The following is a 22,175-nucleotide window of genomic DNA, read 5'->3' on the forward strand; positions in this document are numbered from 1 at the left end:
ATAGGAAAAATATTTAAAAAACAAATGTCATAAAGACAATGAGAATATGCAAGATGCAAGAATACTGTTATTTTATTATTAAAGTTGTGACCTGTAAACTTTAGGGCCTAGATCATCACATTTTGAATGGGTATGTGTAATTCATATCAGACCACAGCAGGGAGCAGTGTTATTTAAAGAAATGGAAAAGGCTCTTCACTCGCCCACACTTCATCTTTCAGACATATACTGTTGAAATGAAGTAACACACCCAGTCTGATCCCTGTTAACCTCCATTGTGAGAAAAGCTGACTTTTTTCACAATGGGGCTTTTCTTCACTATTAGCACTATTAGCATATTAGAGCATTTTAAAAATGTGTTTTCATAACCAATTTCACCCAAATAAAATAAATAATTAATATGTAGGCCTATTATTATTCATTCATATTTCATCTAGTTGATACTCACAGAAACTTGAATGAATAGAGACAAAATGTGATCACTACGTTTGCTTTTCTGCAATTTATTATAGATGATTGTTTTTCATTTGAAAAGCAGAAATAATGCAGCAAACCCATTTTGTTTTTTGTGTTTGCTGTTTCTCGTTTTGTCCACCAGAGGGCAGCTTGCATTGTTTGCTGGTTAATCTTGAGAAACAAATATCAGCTTTAAATGCATTTTTGACATGATTTCCCTATGTATAAATTTCATGATTTGGGTTGCTTCTAAGAAAATGTAATTGCATCTGCTTTTATATATATATATATTTGCCCGTTTTGGAGATAATGGTTCCGTTTTTAAATAGTGAGATTTTATTTTGAAGACCACTACTCCGTACTTCCTTCCTGTGTTGTATTGCCGAACAAAAACAAAACAAAGCCACTTGACTACGGGATGAATGAGTCAATAGTAAAACAGTAAAATTTTAAGGTAAACAAAGGAAAATAAGGCAACAAAGCAGAAACGGCAACTTAATGATAACAACGTCGAAGGGTGAGTGTATTTTGGCAACCCCCCGAGGAGGCACAAGGTTGGTGTGTGTCGTGCTTATGGTGATTATTTGATGATTTGTGTCGAAAAACTCTTTTTCCCGCCTGTTTCGTAAATTGGCAGTGTATTGCTTGGTATAATGTCGAGTTGTCTGAGAAAGTACTGTGATCATTTACCATTTATTATGGACAGAAGTGGAAACAGAAATGTTGTTGCTTTGTTTTCTTTGTTTTGTCAGTTCTCATGTTGGTTTATGGAGCTGATTTTGTGGAACAACAATAAATGTATAGGGTTCAAAGTCCATTACTAAGAAGTGTACTAACACAAGTATGCGATTTGAGACATAGCATATCTGTGTTTTGTGATAGTGACATGCATTTTGGACTCAAACATGTCTATCAACACTGTCAGCACTTACAATAATATACATAATTATTGTTCAGTGTTAATAATGTCACAGACCAGCTTGTTTCAATGCTTGAACCTTTTATTTTTGCACGAGACAAGAAAAAACAGTTCACTCTAGAGCTGCAAGTCAATTTTATGAGTTGAATTAGTCAATTAGGAAAATTAACTATTTTCATGATGATGATCGATTAATCATTTTGAATCTTTTTTCTAGCTTCTTATCTGTAAATATTTTCTGTTTTGTTTATTCTGTAGGTCTTCTTTGATAGTAATAAACATAGTGAAACATCTTTGGGTTGTTTATTGTTGGTCAGGACTAAACAAGACATTTGAGATGTATCTTTGGCAGCTGGAAACACTTTTCACCATTTTCTGGCATTTAATCAACCAAATGACTGATTAATTGAAAAAACAATAGATTAATCGATAATCAAAATGATCAGTGGAAGAATAAGAATAAGGTGCTAGAAGCATTCTTTTCAAAACACATTCAATCTGCTCTCATCAAAGGCACAAGGCCTGAGAGACAATCCAGCTGCTGTTCGTGTCACTTGTCGCTTCGTTCCTTCAGTAGCGTTACAGCGATAGAAATGAAATTATAATTATATGAAATGATATGCGATATAGAGCCTCTAGCTCATATAAGATTAATCAGCACAAAGACAAATGCTTTTGGAAATATGCACACACACTCCACTAGTCCTTGTGCTGCTCCACGCGTTCATCAGCGTCTCCTGACACAGACGAATGGTTTTCGTCTCCAGCAGTGCATGTCATCCCAGCACTTGCAAGCTTAAGTACCCAAAAACAAAAAAAGTGTCAGTAAATGCTTCAGAAACCAAAACTGAAACTGTTGATACCAATTAATCTTGAGCTAAATTTAAATTAATGTTTGCCCTCATTATTAACATCATTCATGCACTGTGTTCATTTACCTGAATGATTCATGGTTAAGCAGTGTTGTGAGCCCTTGTGGTTGTTGGGCTCTCCACGACACCATCTCTGATACCTGAATGGGGTACCATCACTCCACAGCCAAGTTCTCTCCTGGAAGACACAATTTAAGATTACATTAATTTAAAATGTATAGATGTAACGGTCAGACCTTGGGCAATGTTGAATAATAATACCTCTTGTGCATCAGTGCCTCCGATCCATGTCTCTCTTAACTGGTGACAGGCTCGCCTGATCATCCACTGAATCCTACGGTACTGCCAATAGCTGTGTATGGACGCGAGGTTTCCACCCAGACGCTGACAGTATTTCTACAGTGGAGAGGATGAAAGAAAGGAGTTGCTATTGGGTTTTATTTTTATTTTTCAAATTGCATGTTTTCATGTTTTTTTTTTCAATTCTTACTGTTAAATGTTTGTTTTTATGTAAAGCACATTGAGTTACCCCTGGGTATGAAATGAGCTATATAAATAAAGCTGCCTGGCCTTGACTATGAAACAAATAGAAATACAACATTGACAAATGTTTGAGTAAAAAAATCCTGTCTGATTTTACCTATTCAGCTGCTGTTTGTCCCATTTTCCATTTTAATAGCAACCTCAATAGCTATAGAAACCTTAAATACACTGGACTACCCTGGATACGTTATTGTTATAATTTGTAATTTGTTGTTTTTCTTTCAACACTCGGCTGTTAACACAGACAAAGGTACTTTTAAATAAAACTAAGCCTCCATTCCTAGCCTACTCTTAACATATGTTGCATTTCACATGTGAAAACAGAAGATAAGCTATTACATTTTAAACAGCAGCCCACTGACTGTTTGGAGTCAACATCTCGTGTAACATTAGCCCTGGAGACTTGAGACAGTTGCTCCACAATTGAAACTCTTGAACAAAACTGTACTGCGTCTGTACTTTTGTTCGATTTACTAGTCCTGTCAGAGTGCTGAACAATTTTTAAACATTTTAAATATTTTTTTAGATTTTTATATTTAGCATATTGTATCTTTGAAGCATCATGTACAGTAGTAGGCATACAGAATCAACGTTAACCATATTACCTCAGCTTGAGCCCAACGCAATGGTCTTGAAATGTAGCGGAAACAGCGGCCATGGATCCGAGTCCAACCACAGGGACAACAAGCCCTCTTGTCCAGGTCTGCCTTTTCTGAGGATGATTAGAGAATAGTGTCTATGTGTTGAATTTCGTTTTGTTTTTTTGCATTAAATGCTAGAACTTAAAATAACACATTATACTGTAAGACAATATTACATAACATTGCATAGTGACCTTCATCAAACAAACTGGTAACTTAATACATTGAAGAAAATATGACAGGTAAAAAGTAGGTGTAGCATTGGAACAAATTGCATATATTTAAATAAGGCTACTTACGTGATTGGTCACTTGGGAGGGTTGGAGGTGCTAGAAAGTTTGACATAATAGTTATTAACTGGTTTGTTGCTGTTTATAAAAAATACATGAAATTATTACAATTATTTTTCTCTGTCTTTAAATGTATGTAACATTTTCTATAAAGAACACCCACATCGAGCTGTAGCCAGAGCCATCATGGCACAAATAAGTGCACACACAACTAGCATCTTCATGGTGACGATGATGTTGAAGATGATGATAACCTTCAGTAACAAGACACAAACATGTTATTAATATTGTAAAGAGCAGAATATCTGTAGTGATTGTCAATTCATAAAGAAATTAGAGTTCATAGCACACCTGCTGCCGAATTATCTGCTCTTCCCAGCCAGTAGCTTCAAGCCTGCAGCTTCAGTCTACCAGTGTGAAGGTGTTGCCCTAGACCAAGACCAGCTCTTATATATAAGTGCATATCTTGACATCTCTCAGAAAAAGGAAACACAAACATATTGACACATCATTATCAGATAAACTGCACCCAGAAAGTTGCAGCAGATACAATCTGTTAAGATTATGTGGCAAAAGTAAAAGGGAGAAGTAAGGAGGCAAAAGAAAAGAACAGATGACAGTGTCAAACACACTTGACTGAGACTTGATCCCATAAATAAGCTATACTTTTATTTACTGGTATGTAGATGTAAAATGACAGTCTAAAAACAACACACACACACAGTTTAGCAAAGAGAAGGCACAAAAAACAAAGAGAAAAAACGATTACTAATAATAAAACTAATTACACAGGACAGCAAAACGCATGATGTACAAAAATTAAATACACCGATCAGCCACAGCATTAAAACCACCATATTGTTTAGGTTCCATCCTCATCACCAAAACAGGTCAATGTGTGGACTCCAAAAGACCTCTGAAAATGTGAAATATCACAACAAGCCACCTTCTTCCATACCTCCGTGGTCCAGTTCTTAAACTCACGTGCCTATTGCAAGTGCTTAAAGCGGTGGACAGTAGTTCAGCATGGGACTGGTCCACAGTTATGTAGCCACGTAAGCAGAATGCACCATGTTTTCTGACACCTGTGTATCATAACCAGCATTAATTTTTTCAGCAATTTACTACAGTAGCTGTTCTGTAGAATTGGTCCAGGTTCATCAATAAGTCTTGGGCACCCGAGACCCTGTTGCAGGTTCATCGATTGTCCTTCCTTGGACCACTTCTAGTAGGTATTGACCACTACATACTTGGAAGACCCCTCAGACCTGCTATTTTGGAGATGCTCTAACCTTGTCGTCTAGCCATCACATTTAGGCCCTTGTCGAAGTCACGTTTGCCTATTTTTCCCACTTCCAACACATCAACATCAAGAACTCACTGTACACTTGCTGACTAATGTATCTCACCCCCTAACAGGTGCCATTTTAACAAGATAATCAATGTTATTCACTTCACAGCAGTTGTTTGCGAAATTAACTAAAGAATAGTAGTTAAATTTGTGTTTTTTTAAAGAATGCAGTGTTTTTGTCCAAATTAAATTCTAATACGTATTTTGAGGCTGTTCTTCTTCAGAATGTGACACGGTGAAAACGACTTGTGCAACACAGATATAGTGCAATAATTTCCCAACTTCTATTGAGAAAGTGCTCCTTGCAGGTGTACCACAGAAATGACTGTTCAAGTTATTGTTTAATTGAAAGTCATGAGTATACTAAAGGTCAATTAAAATATTCAGGCATGTTTTAAATTACAGCGTGCTTAGACTCCAGACTGTCTGTCTTATGGTAATGTCTTTCCAGTCTTACAGCAAAGTTTTTACAACCAAATTAATGTTTATTAGTATGCTAATCGTTATGCTGTTGTGTCTGGACTGTGTGTATTTTTTGGCTACGTATTGAAATTCTGTGTTGCACTGCAGGACTAGCAGAGTCCACAACAAATTTCCCTATGGGGATAATAAAGTATATGAAATTAAATAATTAAATGAAATAAAGCGAATTGCTAATTAACCGAAATAATAGGTGAACTTTGGCAAGAAGTTGGTAACTCTAGGTTACTTCTGTGTGTAGAATGTAAACTCACCTGGTTTATACTTTGTGAGCCAAATGCCAAAGGAATATGTTGCTTTAGATTTGATAGTTTCACTCCTTATTTTAGTGAGTAATGTGTGTTTAGTTACAGTGAGCTATAGTTTGTATCGTGAATTAGACTTCGAGCACAGTAACATCAGATGGTTGTAGCAGGTGGTCTGTGGCAGTTAGCCTGTGGGAGCTAGTTGCTTTATCTGATATTCTCCTGTTAGCTTTGAGGAAGACGTCAGATGAAGAGGGACTGCTGGTTCCCGCGCATACTCCGTGGCTGTAGACGAAAGCACCGACATAAAAGATAATGCTCAGCTTGTCATTTTTGTCCGTGATGTTAATGACCAATTTGAACATAGAGAGGAGTTACTGAGTATTAAAACAATGCAAGGCCGTACCACCGCCAATGATGTATGTGTGACACATTTGAGCATGCTGCTCTGTCATGGAAGTCGCTCAGAGGGATAACAACAAACAGCGCACCATCTATGATTGGAGGAGACTGGTAGTGCTGGTGCAAAATAACTTGGAAGAGGAAGGTGCAGATATGGCAATTGCTTTGCACTGCATTATCCATCAGCAGGCACTGTGCAGAAAATGCTTGAAATTTGAGAATGTGATGCCTGTCATTCTCAAATGCATAAATTACATCAGATACAGGGGCCTACAACTGCCAGTTCCATGCCTTTTTGGAGGAAATTGATGCAGCATACGGGGATGTGCTGTACTTTACAGAGGTGCGTTGGCTCAGCAGGGGGGCCAGCTGAGAGCAGAGATGAAGACCCTCATCACTTTACACGGTCTTTAAGATTTCAATGTCTTGGTTTGCACTGTTGAAAGTTTCCCTTTGAATGTGTGTAGCAGAATACAGTGTAATACAACACTGCTCTTCATCTCTTTACTCAGCAGAAGTGAACCAGGAGTTACTGTTTGTGAATCAATAATGTCACAGACCAACTTGTTTCAATGCTTAAGCCTTTTATTTTTGCATGAGACAAGAAAAAACAGTTCAATCTAGAGCTGCAAAATTTAGTCCATTAATCAGTTGAGTCAACAATTTCAATAATGATGGTCAATTCATCATTCAAGTCATTTCTTTTGTTCCAGCTTCTTAAATGTGATTAGTTTTTGTCCTCTATGATAGTAAAAAAAACAGTTAAGTATCTTTGGGTTGTTTATTGTTGGTCAGGACAAAACCAGACATTTGAGGATGTGTCTTCGCCCGCTAGAAACATTTTCCACCATTTTCTGCCATTCAATCGAGCAAATGACTAAATGATTAATTTATAAAACAATTGACAGATCAATTGATAATGAAAATAAACATTAGTTACAGCTCTTGTTCACTTGAAAGAATAAGGTGCTAAAAGCATTCTTTACAAAACACATTCAATCTGCTCTCATTAAAGGCACAAGGCCTGAGAGACAATCCAGCTGCTGTTCGTGTCACTTGTCGCTTCGTTCCTTCAGTAGCGTTACAGCGATAGAAATAAGATAATTATATCAAATGATATGAGATATAGAGCTTCTAGTTCATATTAGACTGATCAGCACAAAGATAGTTGCTTTTGCCAGTATTTGTGCTTTTGTATGTCAGGAATCATCACTGTCTCTTGACACAGACGAATGACTTCTTTTTCTTGCAGAAGTCGTCATCCCAGCACTTCTTATCTATAAGTACCCCCATAAAAGTGTCAGTAAATGCTACAGAAACCAAAACCTAAAACAGTAAATATTAATTAATCTTGGAGCAAAATTGAGATTTTTCATTGTTTACTCTCATCATTAATATCACTCATAGACTGTTCATTTACCTGAATAATTCATTTGTATGCAGTGCTGACCATGGCCCTTGCAGTTATTGGGCTCTCCACGACACCAGAAGCGATAAATGAATTTGGTACCATCACTCCACAGCCAAGTTCCCTCCTAGAGGACACAATTTAATATTTATTAAAAAAAAGGTTTTGATTAATTAACTGTTGGCCCTTGTGCAATGACAAATAAAATACCTGCACTGCATCATGGCCTCCAATCCATGCATGTGTATGCCTGCAGTTGGTGGCGCTCTTGAGCAACTCCTGAATTGCATGGTACTCCTTATAGTGATGTATTGATGCAAGATTTCCACCCAGAAGTATGCAGTATTTCTACAGTGTAGATGAAAAGGTTAAAAGATTGAGAAAGGACTTTCTGTTAAACAAATTCAGGAATACAATATTGACAGATATTTGACAAAATATTGTTATTCGTCTGCTGTTTGTCCCATTTTCTAGTTGAATAGCAAACCCAATAGCCCTAGCAACCTTCAATTAACTGGAATGCCCTGGGTAAATTCACTTTAATCTCTCACTAATTGAAAAAATGATTGTTACTTTGTTTATTGATAGCAACTTAAATTTCTACATTATTTCTTGCTTTTCTTTCATCACTCGGCCGTTAGCACAATCGAAGGTACCTTTGAGCAAAGACTCCACACCTACTCTTAACTTACATTGTATTTAAAGTGTGAAAATAAAAATAAGGCATTACATTTTTAAACAGCAGCCCTGCCATTGTGTTTGAAGCTGTTCACTGACCATCAACAGCTAGCGAAGCATTAGCGAAGGTGACTTAAGACAGTTGCTTCACACTTCAGCTCCAAGCAAAACCAAGGTCATTCCTGAATGTAGGCTTTGTTGACATTAGTAAGCTAGCTAAAAGAAAATACACAATATGTAAGACAACTTTGAAGTTGTCGCATTGTTCCTCTTTTGGTAAAAGCTTATCACTTGCTCCAATATTCTGCCCCTGTGCCATGGTAATGTACCCTGGACCTATCTCTCCACTGACTGGATAGAAAACCAAACGAACATCAGTTCGGAATTCGTTCGGAATTCAGTTTGTTTTGGTATGCTAGCTGTGTAATGAAAAGACATTTCAGTATCAAGCAATTGCATCAAGAAGAACCAGAAGCTTGTGAAAATAGCAGAGAGGAGCATTTTATAGTTGCTTCCTGTGGTTCCTTTTTGTGTTTGATAGGCGGGATGTTAGTTGTGTAGTTTTTGTCAATTTTCTGGAGTTCAAACAATTAACAGTCAATTTCTGCATCCACCTATGTTCTGTCTGTACTAGAGTTCGATCTATTATTCCTATTAGAGTGCTGAATACTTTTTAAGCATATTAAAACTTCCTTGAGATTGTTATATTTAGTGTGTTGTATCTTTGAAGCATCATGTACAATAGTAAGCATATGAAATCAAATGTTATTACCTCAGCATCAGCCCAACTCTTATGGTCTTGAATGTAGCGAAAACAGCGGCCATTGTTCGGAGTCCAACCACTGGGACAAAAAGTCCTCTTAACCAGGTCGTTTTTTTCTTCTGGAACCCCTAGAAAGTTTGACATAGTAGTTATTGACTGAATTGTTGCTGTTGATAGACAATGAATACAATTATTTTTCTCTTTCTTTCATTGTATGTAACATTTTCTCTAAAGAACACTCACAGTGAGCTGTAGCCAGAGCCATCATGGCACAAAGAAGTGCACACACAGTCCACATCTTCATGGTGAAGATGATGTTGAAGATGATGACAACCTTCAGTAACAACAAACAAACATGTTATTAATGTTGTATGGAGCAAATGACTGGTAATGACTGTCGGTTCAAAAAGTAAGAGTTCATAGCACACCTTCTGCCGAATAATCTGCTCTTCTCAGCCAGTAGCTTCAGCCTACCTGTGTGAAGGTGTTGCACTAGAGTAGACCAAGACCAGCTCTTATATATAAGTACATATCTTGACATCTCTCACAAAAAGGGAACTTGGGGCACACCCAAACATATTAAGAGAACATTATCAGATAAACTGTACCCAGAAATTTGAAGATACAATCTGTTAAGATTATGTGGGAAAAAGGAGGGGAAGGGAGTTTCTTTTTCACAGTCATCTATGCCAACTCTGCAATTTTGCTCTCTCCCAGTCATCTAGCCATCACACCTTGGCTCTTGTCAAAATCACTTAGATCCTAACGCTTGTCCATTTGTACCAGTTTCCAACACATGAACTTCAAGAGCTGATTGCTCACATGCAGCCTAATACATCACATCCCTTAACAGATGCAATTTTGATGAGATACTCAATGTTATTCACTTCACCTGTCAGTGGTTATAATGTTTTGGCTGATCAGTGTATACTACTGGGGTGAGGTGTGAAGGGTGGGGACTGTCAGGTAATGGAAATGGTAGGAACACTGAGCTTACAGAGGGCAAAATAGGGATGGCAGGATCTGAAATAACCAGGTTTCCCAGCAGAACATTGCTCAGAGCATCATACTGCTTGCTATAATGCATCCTGGTGCCCTTACGCCCTCCACCTGTTCTAAAAGAAAACAAGATGTATATAAAACCAGGCCACCTTCTTCCATCCCTCGATGGTCCGCTGTGATGCTCACATGCCCATTGTTGGCATTTTTGCCAGTGCCATGGTCACTCTGACTGGTCTCTGGCTATGCAGCCTTGTACACAGCAAGCTGCAACACACTGTGTGTTCTGACATCTGTCTATCATAGTCAACATTAACTTTTTCAACAATTCATGCTACAATAGCTCCTCTGTGGGCTTGGACCAGATGGGCTAGCCTTCACTTCTCAGGTGCATCAATGAGCCTTGGGTGCCCATGACCCTATTACAGGTTCATTGGTTGTCCTTCCTTGGATTGCTTTTGGTAGGTCACTGTGACTCAAATGAAATTCTAATACATATTTTGAAGCTATTTTTCCTCAGACAGTGACAGTGAAAATGACACTCACACTTTTCATATGTTTGCTATGTTAGCAGCTATAGTTTGTCAGTATAGTAAGTAATGTAGCAGACTGAAAGGTTAGCATCAGAGCAGCTTTCTGCAGCTCAGCTGACGGTGCGTGGTGGACTGAGACTTTTCAGTGTTGATTTCAGGCTATGTTGTGACCTAGTTAATGAGACACAATCTTTTACTCTCTAGAGCTAATCATACTTGTTACCCACATTAGCTAACTAGCTAACCACGTAGCTACTTGAATACTTTGTCAGTTAAGTGTAAGCTAATGTGTGTAGCAGAAAACATTCTAATACAGGCCTGCTGCTGTAGAGGTATAAATACATTCAGAGCATACTACTACTACTACAGTCTACAGTTAGCCAGTTAGCTGAATTAGCCGCCAAGCTAGCACTAGAAAACTCTCAGACATAGCGTCCATGTTTCTGGTAGAGGTGGTGACTTTGATCGACAGGTGACACTTGGTAGGGGGCGGGGTTTCAGCGGACTCGGCGGCCACACCCACAGCGTTTGGGAGAAGAGGAAGAGGTTGATTTTTACACAACTTAGAAGCCTAATTTCATATTGGCCTATTTGGTGATTTTTTTTAACTAATCAAATTTGGCAGGGTGGTTAACAACACACTTTTCTGTGGTATGTTAAACTCAGAACACATATTTATTCTTATTTTACACAGACTTTAACTACTCCCTGTGGAAAGTAATAACACTGCCAGTTACATTACTTTTGCGTTACTTCTTAGCAATGCCAGTGATGTCGTGTTATAATAAGAAATAAAATAATATAAGTCTTGACCATCATAACACCATGTTGTACAAAAAACTGCTTCAAAATAATATATAGACAACCTGTTTCTCTTCAGAGTCAGCGCAAGACTGGTCAGGCTAAAGAGCCTCTACACGGGTGCACTAGATGTAAATCCGTAAATGTTTCGCTTCTAGTTTTGTGTTAGCATGAGAGGTCAGAGGTCAGGCAGTTGTTGTGAAAGTGTGCATGAAACACATCTGATTATTCTCTTGTCTGCCCACGTTATACATAATAATTGAAGAATTTAGGTAACACAACATCACATTTGTTTGTTTAGTTATTGTGATGTGATTACTGAATGTACACCCTGTAAAGCGTTACATTACTGCTTTACAGATAAAAGTAATGTGATTACAGTAATGCATCATAATGTAACGTGTTACGTCCAACACTGGTCATATCAATGTAAAAGTGGTCAACAATCCAGGTAGAAAATGTCTATTTTTTTTCCATATTGGTTAATTTTTTATTTAAAAAAAAATCTGTATCGGTAACAAAATCCTGAATCGGTTGGGCTGTATTTGGAATGAATAAGGTCACAGACCAGTTTGTTTCAATGCTTGAGACTTTTATTTTTGCATGAGAAAAGAAAAACCAGTTCAATCAAGAGCTGCAACATTTAGTCCATTACAGGCTATTTCTTTGCCCGCTAGAAACATTTTCCACCATTCAATCGAGCAAATGACTAAATGATTAATTCATAAAACAATTGACAAATCAATCAATAATGAAAATAAACATTAGTTACAGCTCTTGTTCACTTGAAAGAATAAGGTGCTAAAAGCAATCTTTACAAAACACATTCAATCTGCTCTCATTAAAGGCACAAGGCCTGAGAGACAATCCAGCGGCTGTTCGTGTCACTTGTCGCTTCGTTCCTTCAGTAGCGTTACAGCGATAGAAATAAGATAATTATATCAAATGATATGAGATATAGAGCTTCTAGTTCATATTAGACTGATCAGCACAAAGATAGTTGCCTTTGCCAGTGTTTGTGCTGTTATATGTCAGGAATCATCAGCGTCTCCTGACACAGACGAATGGTTTTCGTCTCCAGCAGTAGTCATCATCCCAGCACCTGCAAGCTGTAAGTACCCAAAAAGAAAAACGTGTCAGTAAATGCTATAGAAACCAAATCTTAAAAACCGGTAAATATTCATTGATCTTGGAGCACAATTGACATTTTTCATTTACTCTTATCATTAATATCACTCATACACTGTGTTCATTTACCTGTATAATTCATTTGTAAGCAGTGCTGCTTGCCCAAGTAGTTGTTGGGCTCTCCACAACACCACTGCCGATACTTGAATCTGGTACCATCACTCCACAGCCAAGTTCTCTCCTGGAGGACAGAATTTAACATTACGTTAATTAAAAAAACAGAAGAAGTTTTAATTAAATAACTGTTGGCCCTTTTGCAATGACAAATAAAATACCTGTGCTGCATCATGGCCTCCGATCCACACATGTGTATACCAGCTGCGAGTGGTGCGCATAATCAACCTCTGAATTGCACGGTACTCCCAAACGCTATGTATCGATGCAAGATTTCCACCCAGATGGTGGCAGTATTTCTATAGTGCAGATAAAAAGGATGAGAGACTGAGAAAGTTTGTTAAACAAATACAAGAATACAATATTGACAGATATTTGACAAAATATTATTATTTGGCTGCTGTTTGGCACATTTTCTAATTGTATAGCAACCCCAATAGCCCTAGCAACCTTCAATTAACTGGAATGCCCTGGGTAAATTCACTTTAATCTTTCACTAATTGAAAAAATTATTATGTTACTTTGTTTATTGATAGCAACTTAGATTTTTACATTACTTGTTGCTTTTCTTTCATCACTCGGCCATTAGCACAATTGAAGGTATCTTTAAGCAAAGACTCCACACACTCTTAACATACATTGTATTTCAAGTGTGAAAATAAAAATAAGGCATTACATTTTTAAACAGCAGCCCTGCCATTGTGTTTGAAGCTGTTTACTGGCCATCAACAGCTAGCGTAGCATTAGCACATGCGATTTAAGACAGTTGCTTGGTATGCTAGCTGTGTAATGAAAAGACATTTCAGTATCAAGCAATTGCATCAAGAGGAACCAGAAACTTGTATAGCAAAATAGCAGAGAGGAACATTTTATAGTTGCTTCCTGTGGTTCCTTTTTGTGTTTGATAGGCGGGATGTTAGTTGTGTAGTTTTTGTCAATTTTCTGGAGTTCAAACAATTAACAGTCAATTTCTGCACTTGCCTTTGTTCTGTCTGTACTAGAGTTCGATCTATTGGTCCTATCAGAGTGCTGAATACTTTTTAAGCATCTTAAAACTTCTTTGAGATTCTTATGGTTAGTGTGTTGTGTCTTAGAAGCATCATGTACAATAGTAAGCATATGGAATCAAAGTTAACTTTATTACCTCAGCATCAGCCCAACGCCTACAGTATGGAACGTAGCGGAAACAGCGGCCATAGATCCGAGTCCAACCACAGGGACAACAAGTCCTCTTGTCCAGGTCGGTTTTTTCTTCTGGAGGAGCTAGAAAGTTTGACATAACAGTTATTGACTGGATTGTTGCTGTTGATAGACTATAAATACAATTATTTTTCTCTTTCTGTCATTGTATGTAACATTTTCTCTAAAGAACACTCACATTGAGCTGTAGCCAGAGCCATCATGGCACAAAGAAGTGCACACGCAGTCAACATCTTCATGGTGAAGATGATGTTGAAGATGATGACAACCTTCAGTAACAACAAACAAACATGTTATTAATATTGTATGGAGCAGATGACTGGTAGTGACTGTCAGTTCAAAAAGTAAGAGTTCATAGCACACCTTCTGCCGAATAATCTGCTCTTCTCAGCCAGTAGCTTCAGCCTACCTGTGTGAAGGTGTTGCACTAGAGTAGACCAAGACCAGCTCTTATATATAAGTACATATCTTGACATCTCTCACAAAAAGGGAACAAAAACATATTGACATCATCATTATCAGAAAAAGTGCTGCAAGAAAGTTGAAGATACAGTTTGTTAAGCTTATGTGGCAAAAACAGGGGAATGGGGTTTCTTGCATGAGTCATCTACGCCAACTCTGCAATTTTGCTCTCTCCCAGTCATCTAGCCATCACAACTTGGCTCTTGTCAAAATCACTTAGATCCTAACGCTTGTCCATTTGTACCAGTTTCCAACACATGAACTTCAAGAACTGATTGCTCACATGCAGCCTAATACATCACACCCTTTAACAGATGCAATTTTGATGAGATAATCAATGTTATTCACTTTACCTGTCAGTGGTTATAATGTTTTGGCTGATCAGTGTATACTACTGGGGTGAGGTGTGAAGGGTGGGGACTGTCAGGTAATGGAAATGGTAGGAACACTGAGTTTACCGAAGGCAAAATAGGGATGGCAGGATCTGAAATAACCAGGTTTCCCAGCAGAACATTGCTCAGAGCATCATGCTGCCTCTTATAATGCATCTTGGTGCCCTCCACCTGTTCTAAAAGAAAACAAGATGTATATAAAACCAGGCCACCTTCTTCCATCCCTCGATGGTCTGCTGTGATGCTCACATGCCCATTGTTGGCATTTTTGCCAGAAGACAGTGGTCAGCATGGTCACTCTGACTGGTCTCTGGCTATGCAGCCTTGTACACAGTAAGCTGCAACACACTGTGTGTTCTGACATCTGTCTATCATAGTCAACATTAACTTTTTCAACAATTCATGCTACAATAGCTCCTCTGTGGGCTTGGACCAGATGGGCTAGCCTTCACTTCCCAGGTGCATCAATGAGCCTTGGGTGCCCATGACCCTATTACAGGTTCATTGGTTGTCCTTCCTTGACTTATCGACTGCTTTCGGTAGGTCACTGTGACTCAAATGAATTTTGAATACATATTTTGAAGCTATTCTTCCTCAGACAGTGACAGTGAAAATAACATATTAAGAATTGTGCCACACAGGTATGGTGCAATAATTTCTCAACTTCAGATGAGAAAGTGTTATTTGCAGATGTACTGGAGCAATGACACGTCAAAGTTACTATTTAATTAGTAATGAATTCATCCACAGGTCTGTATTCGTATTTAATTACAAATAACTTATACTGTATTTATTTTTAGGTACCAGGTATCTATTCTATTATTACGTGTAGTATGGACGGTCTAGTGAACAATAGTCTGGAAGTTTGAGAGGAATTTAGAGAGACGTTATACTGTTGTTATTATTTAACTACTGTGTACTTATTCTATTATCACAGGGTACATTATGATCCTGAAACTGAGCAAAAATCAGGATGTTTCAGGGAAGATGACTTCTGCAGCTAAGAAATCTGATGTGATCATTTTAGCATATTAACCAACCTTCAGGTATACCCTGATGGGATGAAGGAACACACCCAATCTTTTTCCTGCTAACCTACCTTACAGCTGAGCACACATAAGATGAATCATAATTTGAGTATATTTATCAGCAGAGAACTGTCTGGTTTGTGGCAAATGTCAAATGTAGCATTAACTAAACAAATGAAGGTTAGAGTTAGCTTGATAATCATTTGTTAGCTACCGGACATTCAGGTGATTCAAATGGCAACTTACACTAAGCTAATCTACTAATGCACTGGTTAACTTTCAACTAGGGCTGTCAAACTATTATTTTTTTAAATTGAGATTAATCGCAGAATTCCATAGTTAATCGCGATTAATCACGTTTTGAATTGCATGTTTAAAATCCTGTTATTTTACATTTCAAGGCAGTTTTAAGCCCATAATGTAAAGCATTTCTTACCAGAGTGTCTTAACTGGGAATCAGTCACAGCTCTGCTGCGACTCCCACAATGGTCCTTTGGTGGAGCTGAGGCTCGCTTGGCTGCACCTGGGTGTTTAGCGTGGAGGTGCTAACTCAAACTCGACATACTCCGGTGGTAGTTAAACTCCATTTGACACAGGTTGCATTTCACTTTTGACTTGTCAACTGAACCATCTGGAAGTTTTTTAAAGTTAAACAAGCCGTTCAAAAGTCCAGTAGCTCTCTTACTTTCCATCACCGCGGTAGGTTTACTGCAGGAGGCCACTTCAAAGCATAGCGCTACAGCTAGAGGAGCCGTCTACGGGTGAGTAGTAGGGACAAAAAGTCTTGCAGAATTAAAATGCGATTAAAAAAAATGTACGCGTTATGGATTGCATTAATCTAATCGCGATTAACGCGTTAACGCTGACAGCCCTACTTTCAACACATCCTCAGCCTTATTGCTAGATGACTACTGTTGCTGCAAGCTTGTTCCTACAGATAATTGGAAATTAGCTGAAACATTTCCATTATTATTGGTTCATGTATTTGTTTGTTGACAAAGTAGAAATAGGACTCTGATCTTAGTTATCTATATTTCATGCCTTATGTAGTCCATTATTATTGTATTTATTCAACTCTAAAATGCCAGTGATGATGGCTTTGTGGCTGTGTGGTAAACAGTATGATTCTTGCACTCAGAAATCCAGATAACTCAAACTTTACAGTCAAGAGATGCACCTACTTATTTCTTCCCCTCCTCTCAACCTGAACCCTGTCTGAGTGAGTGAGAAGGAGGTTGAAAAAGAAATTGTCCACCTGTGTTTACAAAAACAAAAAGTGATTGACATCTAGGGTGGATGAATTCTGTCTGCTGATGACAGGATGAGCCACGAGGCCATACACAAGCATCCAGGTGAATGACAGCTGAAACAGTCTTAAAAAGCCAACAGTATCCATAACAAAACGCTGACCCCTGGGCCTTTGTACCAAAGTGAAAGATGTTCCCTGTGGTAATTTACTCCAAATCATGAAAAGTAACAGAGTAGTTGGCCTGTTTGTTGGTAATAAGGTCATTTTGAAAATAAAATCATGTCAGATTTATTAAGTGCTGCAGAATTCATCACTCCATCTTCCCTGAAACATTCAGATGTGTGCTTAGTTTTAGGCTCATAATGTACCCTGTAAAAATAGAATAGATACCCAGTAGTTAAATAATAGCCACAATAAAAAAGTCTTTCTAAATTCTTCTCACACTTCCAGACTATTGCTCAGAAGGTCGTACATACACTGTAATAATAGTAAATAGTAAATAGTAAAAGTATCTGGCACCTAAAAGTAACTACAGTACAAGTTATTTGTCATATCCCAAATTTTAACCCCCTTAATCCATTACTTAATATCTTGTTCCCCTGTACCAACATATATGTATTGGTACAAACTGCACTGGTACACCATTAATACAAAAGATGCGATCTAACTATGGAGTAATTAAACTGTACTTTGCAGGTTGTAATTTAAAGGGTTAACAATTTTAATGTGTTGTGGCGGGATTTAGCTCAGTGGGTAGAGCATCCGCCCCATGTGTTGAGGCTACAGTCCACGCTGCAGGTGACCCCGGTTTGAATCCCGTACTGAGCGGTCCTGCGTGTCATTCCCCCCTCTCTGCCTCCAGTTTCCTGTCTCTCTTAACTAAAACCTGTACAGTAAAGGCAAAAAGACCCAAAATGTACTTTAAAAAACAACAATTTTAATGTGTTGGGTGTACATGTACAAAAATATGTACATAAATCTACATGCTACAGAATTATAAAATACAATAATTGATTGTTTTTACTACTCATTGTTTTTCAAGCAAGACAAAAACTTTTTGGGTGTTTTTTTTGTCTTCTTCGTTGGAAAAAAACATTCATGATGATTTAGCACTAAGTAAAACTCACTTCCTCGCATCTGGCACAGGGGAAATTAATCGGCAAAGATTAAACGATAAGTCTGGCACAATAACTTTTTTTTTTTTCTTTGTTCCTCTTTTGCTTGCAACCTTAAAAATTGAGTAATATCCAACAAGTTTAGTTATAGTATGTGTGAGGAATAAAGTCCTTGTGGGTCTGTTTAGGGGTCTTCTTACAAACACTAATACCTGTTCAATGTTGTTAGATTGTCTACCCAGATTTACTACCCAGTTTGGCTCCTATGTAGCAATATCAAAATATCTCGATAACTGTTAGATGGATTAATGGTCCCCAGAAAATGAACCATAATGACCTTGGTGAATTGTTATTGGGGTAAAAAGAGACAATATCCAAAATCATTAGGATGTATCTTTGAATGTCTGTTCAAAAAATGTGACAATCCATTTAATAGATGTTGAGATACATGAAAGCTCAGACCTGCAGGTCAGGGGATCCAAAGCTGATTGATCCACTGGACACTATGAGTATCTATACCACATTTAATGGCAACCTATCCAATCTAGAAGCAGCATTTCAGTGAAAACCGAAAATATCAACCTCATGGTGGCAATATAGGATTTATTTATTTATTTATTTATTTTTTTAGCACATTTCATACACACTGGCAACTCAATGTGCTTTACATAAAACAAACATTTAACAGTATGAATAGAATTGGAAACAAAAAACATAAAAACATGCAAATTGAGAATAAAAATAAAACCCAATAATAGCAAAACCATGGAAACATTAAACCATACCAATTAAAGCACTTTTAATAGCAATTTTAATCTTTATTTTGCACTGTATGTCCTTTTAATGATTTTATGCTGCAACTTTATATTCTAGTCTACACTTTTATTTGTCTCTCTTTCTACTTTGTTTTTATTTTTATTTTTTTTATTATTAGTGGGGGGGGTTAACTTAGATTTAAAAACATTTGTCAATGTTATATTTGTCTGTTGGTTTCATAGGCAAGGCAGCTTTATTTATATAGCATATTTCATACACAATGGCAACTCTTTACATAAAACAAACATTTAAAAGGAAGAAATGGAAACACAAAACATAAAAAACATGCAATTTGAGAAATAAAAATAAAACCAAATAATATCACCCCCCCCCCCCCCCCCCCCACTAATAATAAAGACATAAGAATAGAAAGAAAAATAGAAAGAGAGAGAAACAGTACTAGAATAGAGCATTAAATATGAGGTTGCAGCATACAATCATTAAAAAGGACATTCAGTGCAAATTAAGGATTGAACTTTCTATTAAAAGTGCTTTAAAAGAGCTCAATCATAAGCACGGGAGAAGAGAAATTTTTTAACCTGGATTTAAAAATGTTCACAGTTGGGGCTGATTTCAGTTCTGCTGGTAGTTTGTTCCAGTTGTGTGCAGCATAACAGCTAAAAGCTGCCACCTAGTCAGTAGGCTTCACCCTCTGGGAACCATGCAAGTCTTTAGCAAGTCTTAGGGTAATCCATTCAATAGGTGTTGCAGTATTTGTGTCCTGAAGTAGTGGAACGCCAACATTGCCATCTCTAGAGTCAGTAACTAAAAACCATCTCCTAAATAGAAATTCAAAAATTTGGATACTTTTATGACAGTAAGGCAGGTTCATCCCAATTTAGAAAAGTGCGTCTCTTACAGATCTTATAGATTGGGTCTGATACTTTGATGAACGTACAACATCTGTAGTCATATAAGGACTTAACATTAATGACAGTAAAGTTCAAGATACTGTACATGTTATACTTCTTTTCATTTCTGTGTTGTATTGCTGTAGAATACGTGTCTCTCTCTCTGTTTCCTGTTATTTGGATGTTTTGTCTCCTGCAGGGGTTGATCTGATGTAGTTAACTACAGCGCCACCTGGTGGACAGATTGCGGTAATTACTTTAAGGAACATATTTAAAACTGTATCAAATGTCTTTCAGTTGGTAATGTGGCTGTAATACAACCAGGCTGTGGCATTTTCAGTGTTACACAGTACAAAATGGACAAAGACATGCTCATGTGTGAAAAATAAGACAAAATTCAACTACAGGTGAGTCAGTGCCTTAAACATCTCCACTTTGTTCATTTGGTGGCAATATTGAACAAAACCAAACACTTCTGGAGCCATGAAGGAGGACAGTCTAAGAGAAGTTTGGGTGATCAGTTGGTGAAGGACCAATTTACTTTAACCAAATTATCACATTATTCTATATTTATATTTACTTTATTTTAATAAAACTACATATCCTTCAAAAAGTTTCAACAAAGTAACTCACGAAAATACACAACAGCACAACAAAGACATAAAATAACAAAAGAAAGAAAAAAAGACACAGATTTATTAAAAAGTTTTGTCATTATATATTCAAATACTCTGAAGAATAACTCAAAATGGAGATGCTTTACCAGACGAACAGGTGAAAAACGCATCTGTCATAATTCTGGGTAGTAACACATTCACACACAATCACAATAACTGTAATTATATAATCAAAATCCTATTAGTAACGTGTTATAAAAAGTTGTATATTACTGTAACACATTACCCCCAACCTCAAGCTACAGGAGGCATTTACAGATTCAAAGCCAGAAGTCATCCAGATCTGAAGGAACTTGAATTTTACCCACTTTATAGCAGCCAAGGTGTATTTCATAAGTTATAGGTAGAGGGAAGTTATGTTATAAGCTTTTCTTTTATCCATTTTTTTTATGTAGTTAGTTATTTAAGTAATGTTTAACCACATTTTTCTGCTTGCACATCTAAACATGTTACATACTACCTCTAGTGGTCTGGTAGGGGTTTCACCTTAATATGGATATGTGGACAATTTCTTGCTTTGGGTTTGCTGTGTTTAGAAACAACCTGAGTACAAATTTGCATTGGCTTTTCATTTCTAACCATCCACTCTAGTGCCTGGATTTGTATTGTTATGCTACACCCAAACTTTTTTTTCCCCTTTTCAAAATGTATTCGGGAAAATAGCGCAAAGAAGGAAACAAGCTACGAGAATCTGTTAAACAGCAACAATGAGGAAATCAACCAGCAGAAGGAATTCAGGCCAGATGAGAAACAGCAGAAACAACAGATGTTTCCCACAATGGACATTTGACTTGTGGCAGCAGGAAAAGCACAGGTGTATTTTATGACATTAATCATTGAACAACAGAACAAGCAGAACAAGCAAAACAAGCACAATGCTATTTAACCTATATAATCTGTACAGAATGATGTCAAGTTGGAACGTCCTGACCTGATTAATACTGAAATTCTGAAGTCTGAAGTCCTGCACGTGTCCCCTTGAGGCAAATCCGACCTCATTTCTTTTAAAACTATTTTTTTATCTGTATCTGATAACTTTCTTGCAATAGTAAATCACTCCCTACAGCTTAGTGTTAATGTCTTTCCCATTGATTTTAAAACTGCTCTGGTCAAATCTCTGTATAAGAAGAGGAATCTGGATATTTCAACACCAAGTAATTGTAGAAAGATTTCAAATATCCCATTTTTAAGCAAAGTTTTAAGTAGTTTTTAAACTCAAATACTAAATTGGGAATGTTCCAGTCAGATTTTGCACATCACAGAACAAACACAGCTTTGCTAAAAGTCCTGAACAAACTCAGAAACTTGACAGCAAATACAAATTTTTGGTGCTACTTGACCCGAGTGCTGCCTTTTGAACTGTGGGCCATTGTATGACTTTAGATAGATTAAGTGAGCATGTTGGCTTCCCTAGTCATTGTCTCTTTTATCCAGTTTTTATTCAAATGTGTCATTGGTTTTATTATTATCTCAAATAATTTCACTGTATGTATTTTTACCACCTTATCATGTCAATCTGTAAATTATTTGGAATTACACCTATATGGAAGCTGCAATACAAATAAGCTTGATTGAAGTTTAATGTAAAAACCTCCAGTGCAGAACTTAATGTACTTTACCTACCTCAAAAAAACAACAACAACAAAAAAAAAATGTGACAAACAATACAGAGACGGGAAGGAACTGGTTCAGTCTTGGCAGC

The 22,175-nt window shown here is 37.2% G+C and overlaps 2 protein-coding genes and 1 long non-coding RNA gene across 3 annotated transcripts; all 3 read right to left on the reverse strand.

Moving 5' to 3' along the window:
* Positions 1 to 1,436: 1,436 nt before the first annotated feature.
* On the reverse strand, positions 1,437 to 9,135 carry LOC128383547 (chondrolectin-like; the record flags this gene model as incomplete). The annotated part of the gene is made up of 11 exons (XM_053343154.1): positions 1,437 to 2,170; positions 2,314 to 2,425; positions 2,509 to 2,643; positions 3,396 to 3,502; positions 3,731 to 3,760; positions 3,885 to 3,975; positions 5,935 to 6,082; positions 7,413 to 7,476; positions 7,620 to 7,734; positions 7,818 to 7,955; positions 9,058 to 9,135. Coding segments are annotated over 11 exons (1,086 nt in total), but the record flags the coding sequence as incomplete, so codon positions are not given.
* Positions 9,136 to 9,162: 27 nt separating this feature from the next.
* LOC128384261 (uncharacterized) lies at positions 9,163 to 9,511 on the reverse strand. Its single transcript, XR_008324104.1, has 3 exons — positions 9,477 to 9,511; positions 9,292 to 9,382; positions 9,163 to 9,176 (listed from the first exon to the last, which is right to left on the reverse strand). It is a non-coding gene; the product is annotated as an uncharacterized LOC128384261 (long non-coding RNA).
* Positions 9,512 to 12,140: 2,629 nt separating this feature from the next.
* On the reverse strand, positions 12,141 to 14,288 carry LOC128384260 (ladderlectin-like). Its single transcript, XM_053343806.1, has 6 exons — positions 14,247 to 14,288; positions 14,062 to 14,152; positions 13,828 to 13,985; positions 12,845 to 12,982; positions 12,639 to 12,750; positions 12,141 to 12,490 (listed from the first exon to the last, which is right to left on the reverse strand). Exons 2-6 carry the CDS (start codon positions 14,120 to 14,122, stop codon positions 12,423 to 12,425), a joined length of 537 nt encoding a protein of 178 aa, XP_053199781.1. The 5' UTR covers positions 14,123 to 14,152; positions 14,247 to 14,288; the 3' UTR covers positions 12,141 to 12,422.
* Positions 14,289 to 22,175: the final 7,887 nt, after the last annotated feature.

This window comes from Scomber japonicus, chromosome 22, assembly GCF_027409825.1.
Source record: "Scomber japonicus isolate fScoJap1 chromosome 22, fScoJap1.pri, whole genome shotgun sequence".
Taxonomy (NCBI): Eukaryota; Metazoa; Chordata; class Actinopteri; order Scombriformes; family Scombridae; genus Scomber; species Scomber japonicus.